Here is a 24,051-nt window from a genome sequence, read left to right on the forward strand (position 1 = left end):
TTTTTTTTTTTCTCCAGTGTATGCTTTCAGCATCTTGGACAAAAATCTTGTGACCACAGAGACTATGGCTGTAGAAGCAAGGGGTTGCTTGTTAGTTCCCGGCTGCTCAGCCCCAAAATAATTATGCAGAAACTTGTATGCTTGGCCCATTATCTCTGGCTTCTTATTGGCTAACTCTTACATCTTAATTTAACCCATTTCTATTAATCTGTGTATTGCCACGTGGCAGTGGCTTACTGGCAAAGATTTGGCATGTCTGACTCTGGCGGCTCCGTGGTGTCTCCCTAACTCTGCCTTCTTCCTCCCAGCATTCCATTTAGTTTTCCCCACCTACCTAAATTCTGCCCTATCAATAGGCCAAGTCAGTTTCTTTATTTATTAACCAGTAAAAGCAACACATAGACAGAAGGACCTCCCACACATTTCCCCTTTTCTGTTTAAACAAAAAAGGAAGTCTTTAACTTTAACATAGTAAAATTACATATAACAAAACAGTTATCAAGCAAGAATTACAATTACAATATTTATATATACATTATCTTTTATCATAATTAAGGATAACTATAACTATAAATTCTTTAACTCTATCAAAGACTCCAGAACGATATAATATTACCTAAGTAAACAGGAAGTACATTGTAAGCAACTTCCAAAACTCTAGAATTGACAGAGACTTCTCGTTGCCTGGACAGTCACTTAAAGTTCCTCTATACCATTGTGGCATCCATCTTCAGCCTACTGGCCCATAATATCCAACAGACTTTTTCACGAAGCAGGAAATTTTAAAGACAGTTTTGCCTATATTGGCAGTTTGCCAGTCACTTTCTTTTGTATCCTGCAGAATGTCTAGTAGAGTCTTTTTATGAAGCAGGAACCTCAAAGGACCATCTCACCTGTAGGCAAGTTCAGCAGTCATTTCTCTGTGGGTCCTGTTATGCCCAGTTAAGCAGTCCAGGCAAGAGCAGTTTCTTGCCCAAATGGCTAGCAAACTCCATAAGAAGCCTCTTTGATGCCCATCTTTTACTTGAAGTAGATTGGTGCTGCCAGGAACAAATGTGTTTCACTGTCATGAAAAGTCCTAAGTTCTTAAAACATTTTAAATGCCATGTTTTGAAGGTCTCTGAAAGAGTTGAAGAATACCTGTCTAACTGAAATATATCCCTGTACATCTAGAAAATGTAACTAACATGACTACTGCTTTACTATTATAGATGATTATCTATTAACTTATATTATTTAATTATACATTATATTTTTAAATGAGCTACACAAACAATGCCTTATTCAAGATCAGAAATACATGTACATATAACAACCTTAAATTTGTATCAATAAACCAAGATCCATATCAGTACAAGTTATTTATATCTATATCATACCCCCTTTAAATGTAAACAAACATTTATAGACAATATTTGGGAATATGGGTGTCGTTTATGTTTTCTGCTGATTGGGGACGCTGTTAATTAGGTCTTTCATGGTGTATCGTATATGCTAGGTTCATCCCCATCAGCAGCTGAGTGAATAATTTTTTGAGAGTGTTTACAGCAACCTTCCAGGGTGATCTTGGTCCATCAAACCACACCAGTCTGGAAGCAATCCACAGGTTCTCATCCTCTATGGAAACAAGAGAAGAACCTCTTTTCCAAAGCAACATATCCTTAGACTCAAATTTTAAAGTCAAGATACCTTTATAATATACATGCTGGTTTAGTTTAGCAACCCATACAATGAAATGTCTCTCTGTAATTAGCTCCTTTACAGTCAAAAAATTCAAAGAAAACACAATAATGTACATAATCCAGACTCTCTGTGTATATTTCATCTTTACGTGGCTTATTTTTCCTTTACTCCTTTTAATCTATGACTGTCTGTACTTTGTTTCTTTAAAGACTTTTTTTAAACAATTTGCTTTTTTTTAACTCTCTATACTCATTTTCTTCTCTCTCCCAAGCCTACATACATTTATGCAACACTGTGATCCATTTAGAGTTTTTTTTATGTCTGAATCTGTCCTTATTGCATTATCTATAATTCTTTACTGTCTTGAAGAACTTTTAAAATGGTTGCAGCTACTCAGGATGCTGGCTCCACCTCTCTCCACTTTCAAAATGGTAGACGTACCATTGCTGCCAGGTCTGGTAGGAGCTGCGCTCAGCATTTTAACTCTGAGAATTAGCATACAGCACATAAAACCTTTTCACCTGAGTAATAGCTAAATCTGCCATGTAGAGCACTGCACTGCCTGGAAATATCTCTGTGTATGGCAGCACGAATCCGCCATGCTCTCCTGCCTGTGTAAGCCTAGTAGACCTGATCCCACTGTCTGAAACTAATAAAAGCAACACATAGACAGAAGGACCTCCCACACTATATGGCTGCACATGTGGGGCCTTCACAGGTTCAAACCTCTCAGGTTCACCTGAGAGGGTGAAGTGGACACAGACTCCCACCCTTAACCAAGAAGCTATCTGCAGTTGATACTCACTTGCCAAGGAAATATTAGTTTTCTCCAATGGGGTCTCAATGGGGGATATTAACTACACTTCAAGGTAGACCCCCATGACCAGGAATGGTTGGTCATTACAAAATGAACTCAATGATATTTTTGTTTTAAAAAAATAACGTATGTATTTTGTGACTGTAGCTGCGTGGGTTTATTTCTGGATCCGATATTCTGTTCCTTTGATTTATGTGTCTGTTATCAAAGACTTTGCTGTTTATCCTACAATAATTAGTTGGGTACTACAATTTTTAACTCAGCATTGCTCATTTGTCCAGGATTGCATAAACTATATGAATTTCAAGATTGTTTACTCCAGTTCTGTAAAGAATGACTGGAATGTAGATGGGGATTACATGAAACTATAAATTTCTTTTTGTACTACAACCATTTCAGGAAACTAATTCTGCAATCCCTGGGTGTGAGTAGTCTTTCCATCTTGTATTTATCATTCTCTTCAGTGTCTTAAAATTTTGATTATAGAATTTTTTCACTCTTCTGGTAGATATATTCCTATATGTTTTATCATTGTCTTTTAATATTTTATATTTTAAGCTACTATCAGCTATTTGCATTTCTCTCGTAGCATCTTGGGAATCTCCTTGGTATACTTGCTAACCATTGGCAGTTCTGAGAGTTTTGTTGTGGGTTATATGGTCTACAAATAAAGGGGTAGTTTGATGCCCCTCTTCTTTCCTGTCTGTATCACTTTTGTTTCTTTGTCTTGTCTTGCTGCTGTAAATAGAGTTGAAGCTCTATATTGAATTTTGGTGGAGAGAATAGAAACCTATCTCATTCCTGATTTTACAGAAACTACTTTGGGTTTTTAAGATACTTTTGGCAGAGAGGGTTTGTTCCAGTTTGTGATGGTCAGTCAGGGCAGGAACTCACCTGAAGGTGACAGCTGAAGCCAAGGCCACAACTCACCTTACCTTACTGGCTTGCTCTCTGTGGCTTCCTCAGCCTGTTTCCTTACACAACCCAGAACCTTCAGGAGCACTACCTACAGCAGGCAGGGACTTCCCACATCAGTCCTTAACCAAGAAAATAAACTTGCCTGCTGGCCAGTCTGATGGAAGAACTTTCTCAGTTGGGCCTCCTTTTTTCCAGATGACCCAGGCTGGTGTCAAGTTGACAAAAAAAAACAAGATAAAAATAACCATTTATGCAGTATGAGAAAATCCTTTTATTTCTAGTTTGTTCCTTTTTAAAATTTCTTTCTTTTGTAGATCTGTTTTATTTTATGTGTATGAATGTTTTTGCCTACATGTATGTGTGTGAACCACATCCATGACTGGTGCATGCAGAGGTCAGGGAGGCTATCCCCTTGGAAGCACAGTTACAAATGACTTTGACTCCCCATGTGAGTGTGGGGATTTGAACTCAAGACTATGCAAGAGCAGCAAGTCCTCCCAGCTGCTGAACTGTCTCTCCAGCACTTTTTCTTTATTTTTGAGAATGTCATACATGTATAAAATGAAGTATGATCAGGACTACCCTCCATTTTCCTCTCCAGCTTCCTACATATCTCACAATACCTCCCTCTACTTCCTATCTATTGTTATTTTTATTTACAAGCTATTAAATCCAGTTAGTGCCATCTGTAGGGGGTACGCACTGGAGCATGGAAACCTGCCAGTGCTGCACTCTCAAGAAGCAGTGATGCTCCCTCCCCAGCAAGTGTCCACTGCCAGTGTCTCCTCAGTAGGGGTGGGGCTTGAGACAGTTGATCAAACCGATTGGAGGTGGGCGAGTAGGCGGATAGCATGCTTTGTCAAAGGCTTTTGCTATATATAAGAGAGATTATCATATTTTTCTATTTTGACTCTGATATGGTGAACTTCATTGATTATTATTATTATACTGTCTAAAACAATAATCTCACTATATAGTTCTGGCTGACTGGTCTTGAACTAACAGGAATCTGTTGACTGCTTACCTCAAAGGTACTGGGATTAAAGGGTGTGTGCCACCATACCCTACTCAAGGGTCTGTGTGTGCCTGTCTCTATGTGGTGGCTATGTGCACATGAGTGTAGGTGCCAAGTACAGAGTCATCAGATTCCCCTGGAGCTGCAATTCTAAGGGTTCTGAGCCACCAGATGTAGTTGGTGGCAAATAAACTCCAGTCGTCTCCAAAAGCATTCTTAACTCTCCAGCTTTGATTATTTTTAACTTGGCTGGTATTTTATGATAAGTTCCACATGGTTATGATATATTAATACTTTTTATATGCTATGGAGTTGAGTTTGCTGGTAAGTTGTTGAGTATGTCTGTGTTCCAAGATGAATATTGATACATACTTTCTCATGACTTTGCTTATTTTTGATGTCACAGTGATGTTGGACTTATAGAATGAGCTGGAAATTTTTTGAAGTTTGTATAGAATGGATTTTAGATCCTCTTTAAATGTTTAAATGAATTCCAGCCATTGGGTTTGGAATTTTGGAATTTTCAGTGGTTGAGGTATGGGCATTTCTTTGCCCAAAGGCCAGTTCTGCCAAGAAGAAAGGCTCCACGTGGAGTGTCTTTGGTGCTCAACATTCTCTCGGGAATAGATTGGTGTTGCCAGGAGCAATTGTGTCTCACTACCAAATTATTTGTCTACCATGGAACTCTTGAGTTAAATTAAAGGCCATTTTCTACAGCTCTTTGAAAAGGTTGAAGATTATCTATTCTGGGTATAATCTCTATTTATCTAACGAACCTGATTAGTCTAATTATAAATGACAAACATAGGTGACTACTGATCTATATAATTCTCAATACCTATCTAACTTAAAGACTAAGACAATAAACAACTGTGCAATAAATGAGGACAATATGACCTCCAAATATAAACAATGTACAAATATACAATGCAATATGGTAAATACATACAATATATATATCAATACAATATATAGCAATACATAAATGTTTTAAACAGAGGTAGAAACATGCATGCATACAATAGTCAATATAATTTAACTTTGTATCAATATACAAGAATTGATACCAAATTATTTGTCTAAAAACAGTAACTCACAATTACAAATCTATTATCCCATCATCCAATTATCCCTCTTTTTTTTTTTTCAAAAAGATCCCTGAGCTTATAAAATTCCTCCCCCAACCCCCAAACCCTCAACCATATACTAATTATAATCAACCCTTAAATAATGTCCCTAAACCCAAGGACAAACTTTACGGGGAAAGGGGACGTCGTCCTCTAGAATTACTTCCAGCTGTCATGGGGGCGACGTCTTTCTGGGGGATCCTGTAAAAGTAAAATGATTAAATTCCAAGATCAATATCTTTTAAAATTGCAAATAGTCTCTGAGTATTTTGTGTAGGTCTGGCCAGAATGTTGTACAAGATGTGCACCATTTCGGATAACCAAGTTGGAACTGTCTTGTGCAGCTGGTACCCAAAACAGGTCTTGTAGTCTTGTAGTAGCACTATCAGTATCATGACGTCATATCAACCAGGTGGAGTTGTTATTATGGGGCCCCATCTTCTTCCTGGAAACTTCAAATGTCACTGCAGGAAAAACTCATTGTTCATTGTGAAAAGCTCAAACATTAATCATATAGACATATACAGACATACATATATTCAATGAAAGACATGATATGTTCAATGAAAAGTATGAGAGGTATGAAGAAAAGCAAAGATGTTTTCTAAACTCATATTTCTTTCTGTCCCATATCATGGCTCTTGACATGAGACAGAAACTCCAGAAACTCTGGGTTTTCTCTTAACAACAGGCTTGGAATTAGAGAGAAACTGAGCCAGAGTCCAACTCCAAAACCAGCTCTATAAATTTAGAAATATGATTTAGTATATTCTACTTACAGAATCCATTCAGTTTTCTTGATAATCCCTATCTGTCAGTATTCAAACATCCAGGGTCCCTTGAATTTTTCAAAGATGAATGTTTACCTGTGGAGATAAGAACAGAACCCTGCCCCCATTCTATATGTTTTCTTACCACCTGTATGAATATCATCATTGTGGATGAGCTGTCATTTCACCTTCCCAAGAGGTTTCTCCTCTTCAAATCGAACCTTTATTAATTTTGATGGTATCCACAATTTTTCTTCTCCTGTGGAAACAAGAGCAAAACCCCTTCCCCAATGTAGCACATCTCCTGGCTTCCATTGAGAGGTCAGCACATCTTTGAAATAAATTGGTTGATTTAGTTCAGCAGATTTTTCCATTATCCAATGTCTTTCTGCCGCTGTTGTTCCTTTCTCATTAGCGTTAAGAAAATTCAAGGTTAATAAAGCATTATGCAATCTATTTCTGGGGGTATTTTCCGTCCCTTTTTGTTTGTTCAGCATATCCTTTATAGTACGATTTGATCTTTCTATAACTGCCTGACCTGTAGGATTATTTGGTATACCTGTAATGTGTTTTATATTATAATAATCAAAAAAGCATTTCATTTTCTTAGATACATATGCTGGACCATTGTCTGTCTTTATTTGTGCAGGTATACCCATGATGGCCATAACTTCTAATAAATGTGTGATTACTGAATCGGCCTTTTCTGAGCTCAGGGCAGTAGCCCATTGAAAACCTGAATACGTGTCTATGGTGTGGTGTACATATTTTAATATACCAAATTCCATAAAGTGAAACACATCCATTTGCCAGATTTCATTCCTTTGAGTACCCTTTGGGTTACTCCCTGCAGGCAACGGTGTTTGATTATAGAAAGAACAAGTAGGACATCTCTTTATAATGTCCTTAGCTTGTTGCCATGTAATGGAAAATTCTTTCTTTAGGCCTTTACTATTGACATGATGCTTTTTATGAAATTCTGAGGCCTTCAATACACTTCCAATCAATAATTGATCAATCTCAGCATTACCTTGTGCTAGAGGACCAGGCAGACCCGTATGGGACCGGATGTGTGTTATGTACATTGGACAAAGCCTATTCCTAATTATATCTTGTACCTGGATAAACAATGAAGTCAACTCTGTGTCATCTGGAATAAATTCAGCAGTTTCAATATGAAAGATAACTCTTTCTTCATATTGTGAATCTGTAACTATATTAAGAGGTTCTTTAAAGTCCCTTAGCACCATAAGAATGGCGTATAATTCTGCCTTTTGGACAGAATTATAAGGGCTTTGTTCCACCTTACTCAATTCATCTGACTTGTAACCAGCTTCCCCTGATTTATTTGCATCAGTATAAAACGTACGGGCTCCAGTTATTGGAGCATCACGTACAATACTAGGAAGAATCCAAGAACTTCTCTTTATGAGGTTAAGTCTATCACTTTTGGGATAGTTGCTTTTAATTTCTCCCAAAAAATTAGCACAAGCTCTTTGCCATGGTTCATTGTCTTCCCATAACTTTATTTCCTCAGTAGTAAAAGGCACTATAATTTCTGCTGGGTCTATACCTGCTAGTTGACGAAGTCTCAGCTTACCTTTTATAATTAATTCAGAGACTTTTTCCACATAAGTTTTTAAGTTTTTACTTGGTTTATTAGGCATAAATATCTACTCTAAAATATTACCTTCCCTCTGCATTAAAATCCCTGTAGGAGAAATTCTGGAAGGCAATATGACTAGGATGCAGCTAAGATTTGGGTTCACCCTATCCATATGTGCCTCCTGTAATTTTTCCTCAATCATTGTCAGTTCCTTTTCTGCTTCAGCTGTCAGTTTTCTGGGACTATTCAAATCTTTATCACCATCTAAGGTTTTATTTAAATGAACTATTAGATCAGGTGTTATCCCAACAGCTGGTCGTAGACTGGAAATGTCTCCTGACAATCTTTGGAAGTCATTAAGAGTCTGTAACCTGTCTCTCCTAATTTGTGCCTTTTGCGTTTTAATTTTCTCTTACCCTATTCTGTAACCTAGGTAATTAATAGAATTTCCTCTTTGAATTTTTTCAGGGGCAATTTGTAATCCCCATTTAGGCAAGACTTTCTTTACTTCTTCAAACATCCTTTCTAAAGTATCTTTATTTGAATCAGATAGCAAAATGTCATCCATATAATGATAAATTATTGACTTGGGAAATTGTTTACGAATTATTTCCAATGGCTTACTTACAAAATATTGGCACAATGTGGGACTATTGAGCATCCCCTGTGGGAGGACAGTCCATTGATATCTCTTAGTAGGCTGAGAATTATTATAAGTAGGCACTGTGAAGGCAAATTTTTCTCTATCCTTTTCTTGTAAAGGTATAGTGAAAAAATAATCTTTCAAATCAATAACTATAAGAGTCCATCCTTTTGGTAATAGAGAAGGCAAAGGAATTCCAGATTGTAGTGGGCGCATAGGTTGAATTACCTTGTTGACAGCTCTTAGATCTGTCACCATTCTCCATTTACCAGATTTCTTTTTTTACAACAAACACAGGAGAATTCCAAGGGCTGGTTGATTCCTCAATATGGTGAGCATCTAGTTGCTCTTGTACCAGCTGTTCCAATGCCTGTAATTTATCTTCAGCTAAAGGCCACTGTTTAACCCATATTGGCTTCTCAGTTAGCCATTTTAAAGGTAGGGCTGTTGGTACCTCTAAAGGTTTGTTAGTTGCTTTATATTCTTGTACAGCCTGAATGGCTGGTGACCTTTGTGCATGGTACTTTATTACATCCTTCCCAGAATTATGAGTTCCTGAGACTGCAGGAATGTTAATCAGGGTATTCCATTGTTGTAGCAGGTCACGGCCCCATAAATTTATTGCAATATTGGCTATATATGGCCTTAGTCTTCCTATTTGCCCTTCAGGCCCTATGCATTCGACCCATCTTGTGCTTTGTTTTACACGAGACAGGGTTCCAATTCCCAGGAACTGAACATCTACCTCTTGAAGAGGCCAATTCGGATGCCAAGATTCTGGAGTAATGATACTTACATCCGCACCTGTGTCTAATAAGCCTTCAATAAAAATGCCATTTATACAGACTCTTAGCTTTGGTCTTTGATCATTAATAGAAGTCTGCCAAAATATACGTTTACTCTGTCCTACTGGATTTTTTGACTCGTCCTCCACATGTAATTCATCATTTAGACCAGTATTACTTTTTACAGCAGAAATTGGAGCTTTTAGTTTTCTTGGTGAGGCACGTTCTCCACTGTGACTGGGAATGACTGGGCCACTGTTGGCTTGGGGGCCTGCGAGAGGCCCCTCAAGGGGTTTCCCGATGGTATCGGGTTTCCTTGTCTGTCTGTTGTTGACCTGCATTCGTTGGACCAATGTCGGCCTTTACCACATCTCCTACATATACCTGAAGGCCAAGGTCTCCTATTTTTGTCATTCCCAGAGGAGATATTATTCCTAGAAGTTCTTTGTCTGCAATCCCTTTGCAGATGCCCTAATTTACCACAATTAAAACACATGGCAGTTTGATGTCTCCTCATTGCTTTGGAAATTGCTTCTCCTACCCAAGATTCATCATTATAGCTAAACGTCTCAACATTCATCGTATGCTGAATCCATTCATCCATAGGTGCTGATCTAGACTTTAAAGGTCCAATTACCTTTTTGCAATCTACATTTGCATTTTCAAAAGCTAGAGATTCAAGAAGTATTCGTCTAGCTTCTGGGTCTGTTACCCCTATGTCCAGAGCCTTAATTAATCTTTGCAAAAAGTCAATAAAGGGTTCTCTCTGTCCCTGCCTAATCCTGGTATATGATTCGACCCTTTTTGCTTTATCTTGTATCCTATTCCAAGCATTTAAGGCTGCTTGATGACATAGACATAATACTTCTTCGTCGTAAAGAGCTTGGACCTGTGGATCAGCATATGCTCCTACACCAAGAATTTGATCTTGGGAAACCTCCACACCTTTTGCTCTTCCTTGCTGTTCCATATGTTTGGATTCTTCTCTGAAATAAATTCCAAACATCAAGGAAGGTCCATCATCTAAAACTGCAGACACTAACTGAGAGAAATCATGGGGGGTAGCTCTGACATTAAAGGCCCAAGTCTTTATCATTTCCTTAACAAATGCAGAGTGCAAGCCATAATTAACAACAGCCTGCTTAATTTCTTTTAGATCATTCAGTTCTATTGGCTTCCATCTAGCATCTTTGACTCCCTTTGAGCCTTTGGAAGTTGATGCTTTGTCAGAATTAATTACAGGGTATGTCACTAAAACCCTGGGTAAGCCAGTTCTAATAGCTGGTGGTGGCATTATATCCTGTCCTTGTGCCTCCTTACTCTGTTCACCAGCTCCAATAAGTTCTTCAATCTTTTCAAATCTTTTTATCATCATCTCTCTTAAATCCTGAATCTCCTGACCTGTATGTGTTTCTAGTGATTTCACTAAGGTATCAAATTTTTGGTCTCTATTCTGTACTTGTGTTTCCAACGTTTTAATTTTTTCCTTCAAAGATAATATGTCCTCTTTAAACTTTTCTTGTATATTATGTAGATTCCCATCTTGGAGGTACATTCTGTCTGTTATCTTATCAAAACTTTGTGATAACGTCTGAACATCAAATTCAACAGCCTGAACCCTTTCAGGTAACTTCCTAGTACCCTTGTATATGGAGTCAATTTTGTCTATCATAGTATCCACTTGTTCAGATAACCTCTGATTTTCAATAATTTTAATCCTTTCTACTAGTTGTTCATTATTAGTCCGTAGAGATTGTATCGTTCTTACGAGTGCCTTATTCTTCCTTAATGATAGAATATGGAAAATAAAACTGAAACCTAGTAACAAGCAAATTAAGGTATCCCCATAATCATAAAAACCTTGCATGATATAGTCCAATGTATTAATAAACAAAACAGTTGGAAACGAAAACTGCCATATTACCTATTATCCAGCCGGTGGTGCTGTTGCAGAGTCGCAACTAGAACCGCTGCAAAGTTGACTAAAACGGGGTCCTGTTTCAGTGTCTGCCTTAGCATTTGTTAAAAACTGGGAAATGCGAGTTACTCAACAAAGAAAATGTAATTAAATCAATTCCATACACAGAACTAGAAACCCAGAATCCAAGGGAAAAGAAGAGCAACCTGGAAGCCTCAGCTGTGTATGGCCTCCATGTGACAGAGTCGCCCTGAGGGGTTGCAGTTTTTTCAGCAACCGCCTGCAGCCTGCACGCTGGTTTGTGCCACCCAAGCGCTGCCCTTGCAAGGGAGATTTAAAAGCGTCTCAGAAGAGAAGGCCAGGCGGGCAGAGACTGTGCGGGCCTGTGGAGTTTAAATCCACGTGGGGAGGCAAATGATAGGGTGCATGGGGACTTGGAGTCAATCTGAGGCAAGTAAAGAGAAAATATAAAGAATTTCAGCATGAAAAGCCACTGTGTGTAATTTACATTAAACGCTGTCTCCACGCACAAGGCACAGGGCACCGCTGAGGGAGGGAGGGCTTGCGCCAAGCCGTGCTGGCGGCAGGCAGCCGAGCGGGGAAAGGAGGGGTCCTAAAACCAAACATTGGGTGCCAGATGATGGTGTAAATCACAAACAATCCCACACCAGTTTGGAATTATGATTAATAGAATGGTTATTTATTTAAAGGGGAAAAAACTTACAGATCACCGTCCCAGACAACAGCCCTCTGCGCAATCAGGAAGGGAGCCTAGTCGTCAGAAGCGGAGCCGGAAGCCAGAGAGTGAGCTGAGGGAAGTGGCCACATTTTAAAAAAGAGAGACCACGTCCCAATGGGCTGGTATCTCAGCGGCTATTGGCTGAAGGAGCAGAAGGAGCTCCCGCAACACCAGTGTGTACTTTTGGGTTGTCAAAAAACAAAACAAACAAACAACAACAAAAAACCCTCTGGCATCCACTGGTGCATGAACTTACGTCTGGGTCTTCAATTAATTCTGTTGATCACTGTGTCTTTTTATTCCAATACTGTGCTAATTTTATTGCTGTAGTTGTGTAGAGCAACTTGAAATATGGGATGATGATGCTTCCAATGGTTCTTTTATTATTCAAGATTGTTTTAACTATTTTTGAGTTTATATATGAAACTGAAAATTGTTTTTTTTTAATTTCTGTGAAGAATTGTGTCAGAAATTTAATTGGGATTGTGTTAAATCTGTAGACTGCCTTTAGAAGGATGGCCATTTTCAAAATATTATTCACTCCATGAGCACAGGAGATCCTTCCATCTCCTTAGATTTTATTCACATTTTTTCTCCAAGGCCCTAAAGTTTTTATTGTATAAGCCTTTCCCAAAGGTATTTCCCTGATTTCTTTTTCATTGTTTGTCGTTTGTGTATAGAAAGGCAACTGATTGCTGTGTGTTCCTGCTACACTGTTGAAAGTGTTTCTCATCTGTAGAAGTTTCCTGGTAGATTTTAAGGGTCATACACACACACACACACACACACACACACACATATATATAAAACTGTATCGTCTGCAAATAAAACTATTTTGGCTTCTTTCTCTGCATTTTTCATTTCCAGTTTTATTTCAATTTGAGTTCTCTTTAGTGATTCTACTTCTACTGTCATGTCTTGAATGTTTTCATTATTTCGTTCCACTGTGTATTTTCATAGTTCATTGGGCAGTTTTTTTTTTTTTTTTTTTTTTTTTTAGCATCCTCTCTAAGGACCCTTAACTTGTTCACAGTAGCTATTTTTAAGTTATTGTCTTATGCTTCATTTCCCAGGGCCTGTTTAGCAGGGTTGCTGAGCCCTGGTGGGAGCACATGTGCTCTTCCTGTGTTTTGCACTGGTATCTCAGCATCTGGAGTTAGGATGATTGAAGCAATTCTAGGTACAGATGTTTGGTCTTGCCTTTGTTGGACTGATGTTCCATCCCTGGTTTCTGCTTCCCTCTCTGGACCTTAGGAAAGTGTGGCTGTGGGTTCTCTGGCATAGAGTGCTTCTGCAAGTCCATGGGTGACGGAGTGTACTAGAGATGGGAAGAAGAAAAGGCTGAGAATGGCTATGGGAAAAGATAGGTGATCCTGTCCACACCAAGAGGCAGGGTTCCCAGGGAGTGGAGGTGTGGTCGGAAGAGGGGCTCCTGCTGGTAGGACAGAGAAAGTGTCTGGAGAGGCAGGTGTGATACAGCAGGGTAGGTGGGAGGATCCCTGCAACTAGCTGCTCCAGGGCTGGGGTGGGTGAGACTAGTGAAGGACAGTGGAGGCTAGACTTGGGTCACAGCTGTGTGTGCCTCTGGGGTTCAGGTAGCCAGCGTTTCTAGGTATCAGTGGCTAGAAGGTGATATGCTGGTGTTTATCTTCTTACTTTTGCCTATTTGCCTCTATGTAAATTAAAAATGTTCTTTTTTTATAAGCAGCATATAGTCACATCTTGCTTCTCTCCACCACCCCCATTTGATTTTTCTGTTTTTGGTAGGTAGTTTTAGATCTCCTACTTGTATCTAATGAAAATATGTTAAGTTTAAATTTCAACTTATTTTTTATCTTTGTTTGCTTTCTTTAAAAAAATCTTAGTTTTTCTTTTTCTTTTTCATAATTTTCTTGGGTTAAATGTTTTTATCCCATTTTTCATGTTATCTTCCTTGTTTCAGTTGTGTGTTTACCTACATGCATGTGTGAATATATGTGTGTTGCTTACAGTGTGTGTCACTTAGAGTGTGTGTGTGTGTGTGTGTGTGTGTGTGTGTGTGTGTGTGTACACGCTGCTTAGGGTATGTGTGTGTTTGTGAGCATGTGTGTGTGTGTACTGTGTAGGGTGTGTGTGTATGTTTGTGAGTGTGTGTGTATACTGCTTAGGCTTTATAGTATAATCTTTTAGTTATTGCAGCTTACCTCTAATTCTGTATCACTTCATAAAGAATCTTAGGAACATCTCAACTTCTGCCTCTGCCTTTGTACTTGTTGCTTTGCGTTTTACTTCTGCATTTGTTATGAAATTCAAAAATATGCTTTTAGTATTATTAGCTTAGTGTTCTGCTTTCTCAAGTAGTATTTCTCAGCATCAGTATTCTAGACATTCAGAGCCAGGTAGTGGCCAGGGAAGAGACCATCATCATATTTACTGTGGGTTTGAACAGCGTTTCTTGTCTTCGTGTGGTAGGTGCCACACTACCATTGTGGCAGTAAAACATGTCTTTCTCACTGTTCTTTGTGGTGTACTTCATTGTTCTATAGAGATCAGGTCTCCTTTTGTATTTCTTACAGTAAAATCTTCAAGTGGGAAGTCCTTTTTGTTGTACATCTGAAATGTCATCAGTTTTAACTTTTCCGGGCTGTTTTGTGTAGGCGGATTTTTCTGTCCTGCCATCTAGCTCCTAAGTCATGACACAGAGACTTTTATTAATTATGAAACCTCAGCTGATATCTAGGCTTGTCCCACTAGCTCTTATAACTTAAGTTAACCCATTTCTATTCATCTACTTGTTGCCATGTGACTCATGGCATTTACCTGTCTTCTTGCATATCTTGTTCCCTCTGTGTCTTACTGTCCTGCCTATGCTTCCTGCCTAGCTGATGACCATGTCATTTTTTTGTTAAACCAATAAGAATGTGCCTTGACAAAGACACATCTTAACAGTGTACAAAAAGATTATTCTACAGCATTTCCCCCTTTTTGTCTGAATATAAAAGAAAGGATTTAATTCTGACATATTAAAACTATGTATAATAAGAACAATTATCAGGTAAGAATTACACTCACAATGTCCAGTCCTTTTTTATTTTGTAATTTGGGATGAAATACTTCATTATTCATCCTATTTTGGTGAGTCCAAAGTTCTTTAACTGATTGGCCTTTTATCATTACTAAGGAAAACTATAACTATCTTGTCTTCAACTCCATCAGAGACCGCAGAAGGATATAATATTATCTGAATAAACAGTAAATAAATAAAAGTTCAGTGTATACTACTTCCAAAATGACAGAGACATCTGGCTGCCTGGACAATAACCCAAAGTTTCTCTATAACATTAGGGTGCTGTGGGAAATGCTCTTGTACCCTGTAAATATTTGTTACTTATATTGGTTTAATAAAACACTGATTGACAAGAAGCCAGGCAGGAAGTATACGTGGGGGCAACCAGATTAGGAGAATTATGGGAAGAAGAAAATCTCAGTCTGCAGTCACCAGGTAGACACAGAAGAAGCATAGTGAGAATGCCTCACTGATAAAAGGTACCAAGCCATGTGACTAACCATAGGTAAGAATTACAGGTTAATTTAAGTTGTAAGAGCTAGTTAATAATAAGCCTGAGCTAACAGGCCAAACCATTTATAATTAATATAAGCTTCTGTGTTTCTTTAGGACTGAATGGCTGTGGGACCAGGTGGGACTGAAACTTCCATCTACCTTAGGGCATCTATCTTTGCCCTACAGGCCTATAATATCTGAGAGACCTTTCTGTGAAGCAGAAATTTTTGAAGGACTGATATGCCCTGTCTTGGCAAAGTTGGCTGATGGAGGAGAGCTATCTATGATACTTTCATTGGTTAATTAATAAAGAAAACTGCGTTGGCCCTTTAAGAGAACAGAAAATTAGGTAGGCAGAGTAGACAGAACAGAATGCTGGGTAGCAGGAGTTGGGGAGATGCTTCAGGCAGTCACTATATGCAGCTGCCATGCTTCTCCTCTCCGAGATGGACGCAGGTTAAGATCTCTCCTGGTAAGCCACACCTTGTGGTGCTACACAGATTACTAAATATGGGTTAAAAGAAGATGTGAGAATTAACCAATAAGAGGCTACAGATAATGGGCCAGGCAGTGTTTAAAAGAATATAGTTTCCATGTAATTATTTCGGGTGTAAAGCTAGCCGGCGGGCGGGTGGCGGGACACAGCCCCTCCGCTTCCTTCTACAGTTGGCAGTCTTTCTTTGTGTCCTGCCAGTCCAGTTTTGACAGCATACTGTTAGCAGTCAAGGCAAGGGCAGTTTCTTGCTCAAATCACTAGCTTTTGATACAAAGAAAACTCCATATGGAGGTTCTTTAATACCCATTATCCTTTTTGAAATAAATTGATGCTACCATAATTAAATGTGTCTCACTGTCATGAAAAGCCTTATGTTATTAAAACATTTTAAATGCCAGCTTGTATAGGTCTTTGAAGTGTTTGAAGATTACCTATCTGTCTAAAATATATCTCTATACAGCCATGAAAACATACCTAACATAATTTTGATTGTTATAGATTACTATTAGCCTGTATTTCTTTATTATTCTAAATAGTTTTTAAGAACTAAAACTTTGTTGCATTTTTTAAATAGCTATACAGGTACAATACCTTAAACAAGAATAGAAACATATATATAGTAAAACAAAAATAACTTTAAATTTGTATCAGTAACCAAAACCCATACCAGTGTAAAATATTTGAGACTATTGGTTGTTCAGAAGTAAACTCAACAATCGACCCTTTTGTTCTATCATTGAATTTAACTCTTTTGCTTAGCGTTTTTCCTGACCATGACCAATAACAGTTTGTAACCAACCCTCCAAAATGATGAGAAGCATCTGTAATCCATCAAATGACCAAAACCCACCCACCTGCCTCTTGGGAATGTGGGCGTTGTGTTCTCTAGACTGTTTCCTATTGTCCGAGGGCACTAGCATTTATAGGAGACCCTGGAAATATTGGGATAATGGTCAAGTCCTGGGATAAGTTAGCTATATTATTTGTTGTCCAGTCTTTGTGCAACAGGAAAGTGTAAGGTTTATCTGAAGTCCTGACTAGAGTACTCTGTGAGTCTTGACCATCTCGGTCAAAAGCTTTGAAGTTGTTCTGGATGCAGAACTCTGAGGAACCTACAACAGAGGAACTCTGAGAGACTGGATCACCAGGGCCACCCGTTGTTTTCATTGGTGTCTAGTCCCCTTGTTCTGAAAATACATAAACTTTTAAAGGTAGCATGTATATCTGCATTAACACAAGTATGGAATGTGTGGTGTGCACAAGTCAGTTGAAGATGACATTTTGTTTTATGTTTGAGCAAGTAAAAGACAACTGTAAACTTTATAAGTGTGTTTGGACTGTATAATTAAACTGTAATATGTATCTCTATCATGCCATATGAAAGGATGGCATGTAATAATAAGTCATGAGGATTCTGTAGCTAATAAAATTTATCATGTCTCATCTTATCTCACTGTTATTCCCATATCAAGCGATCAGCTTACACACCACCTGCCCTGTAGTCTTTCCCAAGGCAACACATTATCCAATTTTCATTTTGAATTAAGATATTTTTAAAATATATAGGTTGGTTTAATTTAGCATTTTCTATAATTCAGTGTCTTTCAGCATCTATTATTTTATGTACATGTGCATTTAAAAATTCGAAGTTAACAAGACACCATATAGGATCCAGACTCCCTGTGTATTTTCAATTCTTATGTGACTTAGTTTTTAATTTTACTTTACTCTTTCTTTGAAAATTTTACTTTATTTTTTAAACTATATTTTTCTATGAGTGTCTATACCCTTTTTTTATCTTAAGCCTACACACATTGTTATACACACTGTAATCTGTTAGACTTTTTTTTTTCCATCTGAACCAGCTTTACTGCATATTTGTAACCTTTTCTGTCTACCTGAGCAAAACCTTAAACCTGCTTTGCGGCTTAGTTCTTGGTGCACTGGCAGCTCACGCACACTGGCACCTCTAGGAGATGTGTCTCTGTACTGCAGCCAGCACGAGGGAGCACCTCCAGGAGACGTGTCTCTGTACTGCAGCAGGCATGAGGGAGCACCTACAGGAGACATGTCTCTACTGCAGCTGGCACATGGGAGCACCTCCAGATGTGTCTCTGTACTGCAGCTGGCACGAGGGAGCACCTCCAGGAGACGTGTCTCTGTACTGCAGCAGGCATGAGGGAGCACCTACAGGAGACATGTCTCTACTGTAGCTGGCACAAGGGAGCACCTCCAGGAGACGTGTCTCTGTAGTGAAGCTGGCACAAGGGAGCACCTCCAGGAGACGTGTCTCTGTACTGCAGCAGGCACGAGGGAGCACCTCCTTGAGACGTGTCTCTGTACTGCAGCAGGCACGAGGGAGCACCTCCAGGAGACGTGTCTCTGTACTACAGCCGGCATGAGGGAGCACCTCCAGGAGACGGGTCTCTACTGCAGCTGGCATGAGAGACACGAGACCAGGAAGTCATGTTTGGCTCCATTTTTGTGTGTTTAGAAACTTTTTTAAGCCTTCTTGGGTCTTATGTGGATAAATGTGGCTTGACATTGGTCACCATATGTAGGTGGATTTTTCTGTCCCTCCTGGCAGCTACCAAAGCACAACACAGAAACTTCTTACTATAAAAACTTAGCCATAGTTTAGGCTTGTTACTAACTAGCTCTTACAACTTAAATTAACCTGTATCTTTTAATCTGTATTCTTTTATGTGGCTCAGTTACCTTTACTCTGTATGCCACATGTTGCTTCCTCTCCATCTGGCTGACAATTCAGCCTTCTTTCCAGTGTTCTCTTTACACCGAGAATCCCGCCTACCTATTGGCCATTCAGCTTTTTATTAAACCATTCTGAGTAACACATCCTCACAGTGTACAAAAAGATTATTCCACAGGTCGTTCACTGGAAATCTAGACTGCTCTCTGCTTAGTTCTGGAAGATGTTGTTCTTTAGTCACCTGCATTTTCTACACAGGGAGTCCGCTGCAATTCTGGCTTTGCACCGCAGTCCACCCTCCCACCTTCATGCTACTTTTTAGTAGTTTGTTTTTGTTGAGCTTCAGTTAAGTTTTCCCCCTATTTCTCTTATAAGTAGTTTGTTGACCTTCTTGTGTCCATAGGTTCATAGTTTTCATCAGATTTGAGATTGTAGCTACAAATGTATAAAGTTATTTTGAGTCCTCCTCCCCATTGTCCCATTAAGCTGTCTGACATTGTCCCACCACTCTCCTACCAAGTCCTCTTTCTCTGCTCTGTCTTCTTTAGCTGTTGTTTTGTGGGATTTGTTGGCAGGGTCTTGCCATGTAGTTCAGGCTGGCCTTGAACTTTTGATTCTCTCACTTCCGCCTTTCAAGTGCTAGAGTTATGTGTATGTGCTGCTGTGCTTGGCTTCTTGGTTTTATATTGGAGGCAGATCCTGCCTCCTGGTCTTCCACAGCCAACACTGTTGTCTTCTTCCTTCAGCTCCAGGGCATAACCAGTAAATAGGCAGGGTGAACACCACTGGCTGAATGCTGGTCTTTTCTTTTTTAAACATTTCACACTCTTTATCCCCTCCCGGTGTTTCATCTGTCACTCTATTTTGATGTGAGAGTTCTCCTTAATAACTATTTATTGTATGCATGTGTAGGTAGGAGATTATGTTCTAATACTATTTATCATTCCTCTTACTCTCCATTTTTCATTGCCATTAAAAATAAAATTGGAGCTGGAGAGATGGCTCAGCAGTCAAAACCACTTAAAATCCTCTTGCAGATAATTCAGGCTCAGTTCCTACTCTGACTTCCAGCACCCATGTCAGGACACTTAGGCTGCCTGCAACTGCACTTTGAGGGAGGTTGATGCCTCTAGCCTTGCAGGCATCTGCATTCATGTGCACACACATCCCCAACACCCCCCTACACACACATACTTAAAAAAGTCTTTTTAAATATTAAAAATAGGATCTGGAGTGGCCATTCCACAGTTAAGAGCACACGCTGCTTTTGCAGAGGACCTGGGTTCAATTCTAGCACCACATGCAGCTCAAGACCACCTGCAGTTCCAGTTTAATTGCCCTCCTCTGGATCCACAGGCATTCATGTGGTGCACATACATACATGCAGGCAGAACATTCACAGCTATAAAATTTAAAAATAAATAATTTTAAAAATATTAAAATCAGAAGAGAATGAAGAGAGTCAGCAGAAATTAGTTGATACAAACTGTCTGGGATCTGTTAACACAGATCTTTCTGGAGGCAAGAAGAAACAAACCAGTGCATTCCTTTAAAAAAAAACAAATGAGTTGTGCACAGGGAAGAAAAGATGAATGGGCTCATCTCAGAAGTATTCTTACCCCACAGGCTATGTGTCGCAGCGCTGTCTGTGAATAACTTCCGTGACAACCGGGAGGCCCTCTATGGTGTGTTTGATGGAGACCGGAATGTGGAGGTGCCCTACCTTCTCCAGTGTACCATGAGTGACATTTTGGCTGAAGAGCTTCAGAAAACAAAAAATGAAGATGAGTACATGGTCAATACGTTCATAGTCATGCAAAGGTAAACAACTAGTTCTTTTTAATTATTGCTTGTTTATTCTGAGACATAGTCTCACTGCATAACCAGGTCAGCCCTGCACTTCAGAGCCTCCTGCCCCAACTTCTTGAGTGTGGGGTTATATGTCACTGGGTCTGTATTCTCACTCTTGTTAGAAAGGTTTGCTTAGTAATTTCGGTGTCCATATGGCTGACTGCTATAGCTGCTTTCACACAAGGGATCAACTGCAGTTCAGTTTGAAATGTATTAATGTCAATCTTCAGTCACTTGTCTCTTAGAGAACTGGGCCTTACTGGCTTCTATTGATTCCATATTTTCATCATTTGTAACACCCAGCCTCCCCCAAATCACAGGCTCCTTAGACCTCCTCATATGGTATATGAACCTCTCTCAGGAATGGATCCTTTCTATCCCAGTTGCTTGACCAATAGGAAACGTTTTCACTGGTTTAAAACTGAATGGGTCAAATTTAAGGCTAGTGTTAGAACATTCTTTATATGTTACCCAGTGTGGAAGCAAGTGTTGCAGACTCCTAAGCTCTGCCTGTCACTCACACCTGCACCAGGGCTTTGGGTCAAATGCTATAAGGACTCCTTCTCTCAAAAATTTTCAGTCATTTGTCACCTTGAGGGCTTTATAGATTGTAAAGGAATTGCCTCGCAGTGAATAGTGTCCTGCAGACCCTGCTCTTACAGGATCTAAGGATTCTAGTGCTTCATGGTTACAGCAGCATTGGTGCCTTTCTCTGCTTCCTCTCCCCATGGATAATCTGACAGAGATGATGGCTTTGTAACCAAGGCAGGTAGTGTCTGCTATGGAACGGTGCCCTGAGCAGCCCTCACAAAGAACTGTAACAGGCAGGTTTCAGGCTCTTACTTCCAATGCACCCAATCTGCCAGATTCCTAGTGGGTCCAGACAGCAATTGAGCACAAGTTTTACCAAGTTAAATATTCTAATTACCTTACAAGCCCTGAATTTTTCCTGGTGGGATATGCATTGCTACTCTTCAGATCTTGCTTGTAAAACCAAAGTACATAGAGTTAGAGCAAAGTGCATTAAGGCCTAATAGGCTCTGCAGTCAGGATCCTGGCCTTCCAGTCCTGAGACCTCCATAGATGCTCCAGCCACCAGACACAGCAGCTTTTCAGCTACCACCCTGTCCCATGACTGGAAACAAGTCATACACAGGCACACATATTTGTACACATACAACACATACCATGTGTGCACATGTACACACATATGCACACACTATACATAACCCTCTAGCAGGCTCTGGTCACAAAAGCCCCTCCTTAGGAGGACCATCTTTGTATATTTGAAAGTAATGCTGCCTTAAAGTGTACACTGGTCAGATATAGCCATGGATGATTGGAAGCTAGAATTTAGATATGTGTATACTAGGCCTATATGAACAAAATGTGCTGAGGCATCTGAATGTTCACCCTTCTCTTTGGGTTCAGGAAGCTGGGAACTGCTGGCCAGAAACTTGGTGGTGCTGCCGTCCTGTGTCACATCAAGCATGACCCTGTGGACCTTGGAGGCTCCTTTACACTGACCTCTGCTAATGTTGGCAAGTGCCAAACGGTTCTCTGTCGAAATGGGAAGCCACTGCCTCTGTCCAGATCATACATCATGAGCTGTGAAGAAGAGCTGAAGAGAATTAAGCAGCATAAGGCCATCATCACTGAGGTGAGGTTTTCCTCAGACAATAGGGGCACAGCCCCCTCTGGTGGAGGCTCCTCAGGAAATGTTTGTCTTTGGAGGACATTCAAAATTAGACATTCCTGAGTAAATTCCTTGGTGCTGTCTTTAGATTATTGTAGGATATCCCTATAGTTTATTATAGAATAGTAAAGCATTCGTCATTTGCCATGGAAGCAGGAAGACTTCCTGAATACTGTCCCAGTGGATTTCCAAAGGTTAGGTGGTTGAGAGCTCGACTCCTGAAATCACACTGTTCTGCTTGTTTATTGTCTCAGCTTGACCACTTGCAAGGTATGACCTTTAAACCCTAAGTCTGTGTTTTCTCATGTGCAAAGTGGGGGCCATAGATACCTTCCTTACTTCATGTAAACTGTAGTGTCTTTAACAGTGTAACTGCTTCTCTTTGGCCAGTTGGGTAATTACAGTCCTTAAGGGGCAAGACACAAGGCCTCGAGATGTATTTGATCATCAGAACTGGGGTACTGCTGCCACATAGCAAGTAAAGCTAGGTAGGTGTATGAGTAAACAGCTTACAGTGTGGGCACAGTCTCACAACAGAGATTATCTGGTCCCAAATAGCAGTAGTCCTGCTGGTGAGAAACCCTAGAATAACAGTGCAGCAGGAATCCTTGTCAGCGAAACTTCCAGAGTAGCTTCTGTGGTTCTTCATTTACTGATTCGCCAGCATGGTGGTCACCCAACATTAGCCTGGAAATACCCAGAGATACGTACCTGCCCACAAGACCTAGCTTCCTCTTAGTGATCAAACTCCTACAACAATGCATAGCTTGGGGTTGAAGGGTGAAAGCTAGTGTCCAGAAGGGGAAAAGGAGGCTGTGTTGAGCACCCAAGAAAGACACAAGCCTGCCATGAGACTGTAGAAGTAAGTCCACGTATAAGCTTAGTTCTTGTCTGTTCCAGTCACGGAGGGTTAAGGAGATGATGAACACAAGTTAGGGGCGCAGTCTAACATACAGACCATAGTGAACTACGTGGCCACTGTTACGTGCATCAATGGAGAGTAAGATGTCTGCTGCCTGACTAGCAGTTTGCAGGTCAGCCATGTTTTTCCCTTTTCTACGCTGCTTCTCTTCCTCACTTTTATCTGCTCCACTTGGTCTTCAACAATGAGGACTTTTCACTTGGTTGCTTCTGTGCCTTGAAGATGTTCTCAAAGCACACATGATGAGAAACCTGAAGGGTGGCTGGAGCAGCAAGGGCGATCTTGCCAGATCCCACGCCAGGCGCAGCAGATTTTATTACTAGAGTCGAGGAAATGTGAAACTACTTAAAAGCCTGTTTACTCTTCTTAGTACCTATACGGCCACCTTACTTTAAACATGGCTGGTGAGGTCATGTTCATGGGGAAAGGCACCCAAAAGCCCAGGTGGAGGCAGGCAGTGGGGCTGAGGGACAAGGGCATTCTCTGGCAGAAGCTTGCTCATCCAGAGACTCACAAAAGTTGTATTTTTCATTGTGGAACTTTCTGTGGGAAGAAGTGTGAAAACTAGGACATAGGGTAGACATGGCTGTAAGCCTAAGACCCTCAAACCTGGGAAGTAGAGGACACGGCTGCTGTGTGTAGCTGGGATCTAAAAGTGCTCACCTTTTACCCAGGCAAATGGCCTGGATTTGGCTGCTGCTCTAAACAGCATGAGCCATCTGAACTTAAAGGGCTCTTTGCTTTCTATGTTTGTCCTTGGAAGTTGGGTTCAAGGAAATCATAAAAACAGGTACTTCTGCCAGGCAGTGGTGAG

General features: G+C 40.0%; 1 protein-coding gene across 1 annotated transcript in view; it reads left to right on the forward strand.

Annotated features, from left to right (window-relative positions):
- Window positions 1–24,051, forward strand: part of Phlpp1 (PH domain and leucine rich repeat protein phosphatase 1) — a 212,216-nt gene that overhangs the window by 184,994 nt on the left and 3,171 nt on the right. Inside the window, exons 15-16 of the mRNA XM_038349966.1 lie at window positions 20,395–20,589; window positions 22,051–22,279. Of these exons, the coding sequence (XP_038205894.1) occupies window positions 20,395–20,589; window positions 22,051–22,279 (424 nt within the window). The remainder of the gene's footprint in view (window positions 1–20,394; window positions 20,590–22,050; window positions 22,280–24,051) is intronic.

Source organism: Arvicola amphibius, chromosome 12, assembly GCF_903992535.2.
Source record: "Arvicola amphibius chromosome 12, mArvAmp1.2, whole genome shotgun sequence".
In the NCBI taxonomy this organism is placed as follows: Eukaryota; Metazoa; Chordata; class Mammalia; order Rodentia; family Cricetidae; genus Arvicola; species Arvicola amphibius.